General features: G+C 44.4%; 1 protein-coding gene across 1 annotated transcript; it reads right to left on the reverse strand.

The window, feature by feature from the left end:
* Positions 1-2077: 2077 nt before the first annotated feature.
* Positions 2078-5733, reverse strand: LOC120792787 (spexin prohormone 2-like; the record flags this gene model as incomplete). The annotated part of the gene is made up of 5 exons (XM_040132122.1): positions 2078-2242; positions 3711-3788; positions 4746-4794; positions 4885-4959; positions 5692-5733. Coding segments are annotated over 5 exons (336 nt in total), but the record flags the coding sequence as incomplete, so codon positions are not given.
* Between the last annotated feature and the right edge of the window lie 678 nt (positions 5734-6411).

Here is a 6411-nt window from a genome sequence, read left to right on the forward strand (position 1 = left end):
CCAGACATGGATGTAAACTGCAACTTGACTGGTTAATGGAGGCGTACAACCACGAGGCGGGAATTCTAGTTCTGTCTTTCCTCCCTTTCTCTTTTACCTGAATTTTAATCCATCTGAACGTCTCTTTTCCTTGAACTTAGACGAAGCATACGCAGTTCTGCTCCCTCCCAATAAGTGACAGAACACTGCATCATAGTGCAAAGTCCCGTCAGCTTCGGGTGCGGTCGGGCAGGCATCAGAGGTGGAATGATCCAGGACTCGGGCCTGGACCGCGTTTTAGCCAGCAGAGAGCAGCGCAGCAGCAGAAACCTGATGTTTACTGACGGTCTTTCTGATCCTACAGCTCATCTCAGGAGGTGAACACAGGGTTAACTCACACCTCACTCTTTCCCAGCCTCCCTGCTGATGGAAAAGGAAGAAATGTCTGAAGTGATTTCAGCAGCAGTGTGATGAAACCTGGCAGGGTTGGTCTGGAGAGAAATGTGATCAGTCTAAACAGAGGTGATATCCATTACAGGATTAGCTAAACCAAGCAGTGCTGCTGTTTGTTTAGCTGAGGCTAATAGAGACTGTTTACGTGACTGGAGGAAATGGGGCTTTGAGTGGTGGAGGTTGCGAAGAGGACAGAGAAAGAAACAGAGAGGAAACAGTGTTCGGATGGAGGCTCTCTGGCTCTGGTTTAAGCAGCCACAGCAGCTCATCGAGCTACAGCTGTGGAAAATGCCTCCATTCATACAGTGAAGTGGTCAGACCCTACTGTACATACAACTCTGGCTCAACTCTGGGACAACCACGGCCCGCAGAGCTCGGGTCACATGAGCCCAGAATAAGCCCTGCTGCTAGTGAGCAAAGCTGCTAACCGGCTGAGAGCGGCACCATTGTTTGAACTGCCTCCTCTTCATTACCTGACATTATCACATAGTATTTGAACCTCCAGGAGGGTTACTACTCTACTGCTTTCACCAAGAGGTGAAAGAATAATACATTTAATGATAATGATTATCCAGACCACTGCCTCCGAAACTGATGCCTTCGTCCGTCACATGACCCTCACCTCCTGTTATTACATTCATGCAACTCTTAAGATGACATGTAACCCCCACAAAATAAAACCTGAATTATGCACACATTAGAAAAGGCCATCATTTCATTCATAGTCCCCTGCCTTTGCACCGTCATTACTATGGAGACTGTACTGTATGTTTTTATCCAGCGGTGGAGGAGGAACTCTGATCTTCTGACTAAAGCTGCATTATTGATTGCCGTGTGGAGTCGTGTCTTTGTCCCCCTTCTATCTATGGTTTGGTCTCTACCAGCCGCTGTCGCAAAAATGGGCCTTTTAGCTGCTAAACGCTGCATTACGTTCAGTCCTCACCACAAGCAACGCCCGTCACATTACACAGAGTGATTAGATCCACTGGTAATATAAAGATACTGAGAAATCAAAGCTTTTCTTTGAAAGAGATACAGACAGGAGGTGTGTGTGTGAAGAGAGAGGAGTGTGACATTGGGTGTTATGGGCCCGAACCATCAGGCCGAACCCGGAGAGTGCAGCCTTGAGTAAAAGTAGTACCACAGTGATCAAGCAGTATTGTCTCAGTGTAACACTTCCCTAATATTTAATCAGATAAAATAAATAATTATATTTCACATCACTACGTTCTACACAAACCCCCCATCTGCGTAAAAACACTTCTGAAGTATTAAATACTGTGTGGACAGGTTTTCTGCTGTCTACTGCTGCTCCCTGGTGGTCAACACGACACACTGCAGCCAGAAAGATGGAGGCATCATTTATTAAAAGCATTCTGTTCTTTTTCTGTTGAGCTTTATATACAGCAGACTGAAATCTGTACAGAGTTGCATCCATGAAAAATGCAGAGAAGACAACATAACAATTCACTGAGGAAACTGTAAAACAATGAAAGCTTCATCTAATCATATACTGTCCCATCATAAAGAGAGTTTTCATGATAAAGCGCTGATGGTCTGGTTGGGTTGTAGCACCACTTGTGTCTCTGCCCATCACACTCAATACAAAACTGGACCCTGACTGCTGTGAAATGAGCCGCATTCTGCATTACTTTGGACGTGTTCTCAGTGAATTGTTAGTTTAGTCCCTGTTCGTGGACAGTGTGCCTCAGTGCGTCTCATCTCTCATGGAGGCAGTGGATGAGGACCTTCTCTGAGCTCATGATGTGACTGGGTTTACTGAACTCCAGTGACTGCAGCCTCTGGATGCCTGCGCACACATACACACACACAAACACAAATGGAGAAGTCCCCTATCAAAAATAAAGCACAAACATGACATCAGTACCCTTTTTTTAGATTAACAGATACAAAAGTGGACAATCTCATGTTCGTCACACACAAACCACTGTGACGTCTCATGTTTGGAGGAGGGGAGGTGAGGAGAGGTGACTTTGTGCATCACGAGCAGGTTACAAACAAGTCTGAACCATTTCTGTGTTAGAACCATCAGAATATGACAACTCAAATGCACCTACTGATGCTTTATAATGGCTTCTCATGGATATGGATGCTGTATGATACATTGTAATACCTGTGATGGTGCATTCATATATATAAAAAGCAAAAAAGGTGAACAGTGTAAAAGTCCAACCCCAGCTGGGGTGACGTTCCTTCTATGATGGAAATGAAATATTGCTCAGAAGGTTCGTCCCTATACTGTTGCTGAAGTTCCCACTAATGCGTTGCACCTGGAGGTTGCTTTGCTTTCACCTTCTGTCCAGTTCATCCCAAACCAGCACCATGGGGTTTATGTCTGGAGACTGTGCTGGTCTTCCATCATGTGAAGCCAGCGTTTAGTTCTTCTCTTCCTATGTTCTGGGTCATTATCTTGCTGTAGGATGAACCCCTGACCAACCGGTCTGTCTTCCTTTGTTACCTCCTTTTTTTTCACCATTGTGACCGCAACATACATCCCTACTTCCTGCAGAACAGCATTGCCCTAATAATGCATCAGAGGGCATAGTAACACTTTGTTCCAACACCGCCTTCATGCAGACAGAGGGTCTGTAAGTCATCAACTAAAGTTGGGCACCTGTAGGAATTGTTTGCATTAACTTTCAAGGCTTCATTTACTTCCATTGCCGCAGGAAAAAGCTGTAAGTGAAGCAGTTTCTTCATCCCTGAAAAAGGCCTGTTTTCTATGAAATTTACCGGGTTTTTCTCACTTTTTGGTTACTTAAACTAAGTTTACTTCTGGCCTTTGTACCATATACATTACATATTGCTATTATTTGTATATACAGATTGAAATTCTTAAATTCTTTAACTTCTCTTAAGTTTACCACTTTTCTCACCAAAAGCCCTGGGAAACGCAACTTCATGTCGTCACATTTAGCACTGTACTGTAAAAAGTCTAAATGTAACTGTGGTGAGACGCCAGTAAAGGTCGTTGTGTCCTCGATGAAGACCTTGTAGGTCGACACACAACATCAATAAAAACTTCTTTCAGCGTGGAAGGGGCCAAATTAAATGTACTGATGATGTGTCTTGTGTCGTGAGCACGGATCAATTAATTCGAGGAACCTAAATAGCCCACCTGTTCCCTGATGTGAATTTCTAGTCTACAAGTTTCACTAGAAATTAGATTCAGTGGTAATATAGTTTTTCAAAAATTATGCGGTGTTAAGGAAACAAAGTCAGTGAGTCTGTCATAAGTAAATGAAGCGGTACTGTACCTCTGAGTACTGCATACCAGCCGTGCAGACCCTGCTTCAAAACCCTGTTGTCCTCCTCTGAGACGAACCTCCTGCCATCTGAAGAAGACAACAGCAGGAGAAAACGGGGTTGAGCGGATTTGTTGCTGTGCGGAGAGTGGACCGGTATTTTCTCATACACATGCTTCTCAAGCGTAACCCCAATAATTGTGGTCCAGTTCCAGTACTAAAGATCCGTTACCATCTGACAACTGATAAATTCTTCTGCTTCTCACCAAACCTGGGATCATTTCGGTGACACATTAGACTCCGTTAGTTCACACGTTTGCATGTATGCAGTTACTAAGGCTTTAAAGGCTTCAGAGAGGATGAACCCATTCTGTGCTGTTGCTGTTACATGGTTAGACCTAAAAGAACGATAACCCCGACTGGCCAGATGGGGGTGCTGTGATAGTTGCCCAAATATTTTTGCTTTACATTCCCATTTGTGCGATCATGTCATAAAACATGGTGCAAAAACTGCACGTAAGTCTTCCGGATGTTAACGTTTGCTTTGTTGGCGATCAGAGTGTTTCTGGGTAGATCTTCTGCCTGACTGGAAATGTTTTTCAAAGCTGCTACGACGGTTTGACTTCACTCTGGCAGCTGAGAACATGTGTTGGAGACACGGGGAGCAGTGCAGCACACAGGCTGAATGAAAACTACGTCACTGACTGTGATGAACCAAACTGCAGTGTCTAACTACGCAGACTTTAGCCAGTTCAAATACAATAAATAAATTGTATAACTCCACCAGCTGGTGTCATTGAATTGCTGATAAGAAAGTCTTGATGCCTGGAGCTTGTAAGATTGGGTTATAATACTATGTAATGTAGTAAAGTCATCTCTCCAGCCTTTTTTAAAGTTTGTTCAAGTTCAGAGAACTTCTTGTCCAAAGTTTACAATTTTACAAAACAGTTTAAATCCAAACTGATCCCAGCTCGATGAGGCAGCAAGTGCACGTTCAGCTGGTGCAGCTGAGAGCTGCACCAGAGTCTGCTCTGCGGCTATACTCACGCTTGCCCTTCAGGTACATCATGGACTGAGGACCCCAGTGGATGTTCAGCTGAGGGGAGAGAGACGACAACACTTTTCTTTGGCAAGAGGTTGCGTTACAGGGAACCACTGGAAGGTGTGCGTGGCTGGGGAGTTTTACCTTCTGTGCCTGGCAGCACACAACCAACAGGGAGGTGATTAACGTGCACGCCCAGACAACGGTGGCTTTTATCCTCTGGAAGAAGAAGAGGAGAAACAAAACACGCGTCATGTACCCTGTGGAATGGACCGTCCACTGAAGTCAGGGCAGCAGAGTCACTGCAAATCTTCCACTGCAGGTTAAGACCCACCTTTCTCAAAAACTCTCAGTTCTTACTTGTGTCTGATTTCTCTTTAAAAAAGAAAGAAACCTCTGTAAGCGCCTGATGTAGTGCCCAACATGCTGTTAGTTACTTGTTGAAAAGGGACACGCTCACAGTTCTCTGATCAGATCTCTACCCCGCTACTGTAAGTTATTTATGCTTCTTCAATTATTCATTCATATTTTAATAAATACCAATGACACAATGTTAATTTTACGTGGGTACTACATAGTAAGTAACATCCATACTGCTGCTAATACTCCTAATACAAACAGTTTTACTTGAATAACTGCTCTTGAATATTTTTTCTATTTGTTGAGTTATTAATCTGCTGTTTTGTTGGATTCATCATTGTCTGAAACCCTTTTTATACAATAAGCATGACCACAGCTTTCAAACGCTCCCCCCAGCCCTTGAATCGATTCAAAAAAAAAAAAAACCCTGACGCATTTACACTGGAAAGAAAGGACGCAAAACCAGCAAACCCTCAGATTATTTACACTTTGACAAAAGCGGACAAATCTGCGGTGGCACAGATATAAAAGACAAAAACACACATTTGACGGAATATAAAAACCTGAAACCATGCACTTGTTTCCACTCACCATGTCTGCTGCAGTGAGAGCATCCAGTCCAGTCACAGCATGTGTGTGTGTGTGTGTGTGTGTGTGTTTGTTTCAGAGCAATGTTCCGGGGCTGCTTATATCCCCCGCCGCAGCAGCAACACGTTCGATCCTGCTCCATATGAGGCCTGGCAGGACTCCTGTTTACTAGAGGCTTAAAAACAGCACAAAAACACAGGCTGACGTCACAACCGTGATCTGCGGTGAGGAACATCAATAGTATGGACTTGCTGTGTGATTCCTGCAAGTGCTGGGCTTTGTGTTTGTGTGTGTGAGATTTCCTCCCAGTGAGTGACAGCCAGAGGTATTTCATGTTGCTGCTGTTTTTGTTTCCATTACAGGTTTCCCAGTATCAGGAACTCACCGGATTTCTGAAAGCTCGTACAGCTGAGCACCAATGATTATCTGAGTCCACATCCCTCATCACCCGCTCTCTCGTGTTCTAATTAACTTTGTTTGGTTCATGCTGGACTAGATGTGCTCTAGATATGGTGAATACGACCTCTTGCTAGGCCCTGGGGCAAAGATTTCCTGCTGGGTGTAAATTTACCTAAATCTATAGGGAACTAAGGGCTTTTGACACAGGACCCACCTGCCAGGCCGGAGCACAACATCCGGCAAAAAAGCAGTAAATGCAGTAAATCTTGGGCCCTGGGGTCCTTGAGGTTTTGGACGTTTGGGGCCCCAGGGACAGGCGTACAC

This window comes from Xiphias gladius, chromosome 8 (genome assembly GCF_016859285.1).
Source record: "Xiphias gladius isolate SHS-SW01 ecotype Sanya breed wild chromosome 8, ASM1685928v1, whole genome shotgun sequence".
NCBI classification, from domain to species: domain Eukaryota; kingdom Metazoa; phylum Chordata; class Actinopteri; order Istiophoriformes; family Xiphiidae; genus Xiphias; species Xiphias gladius.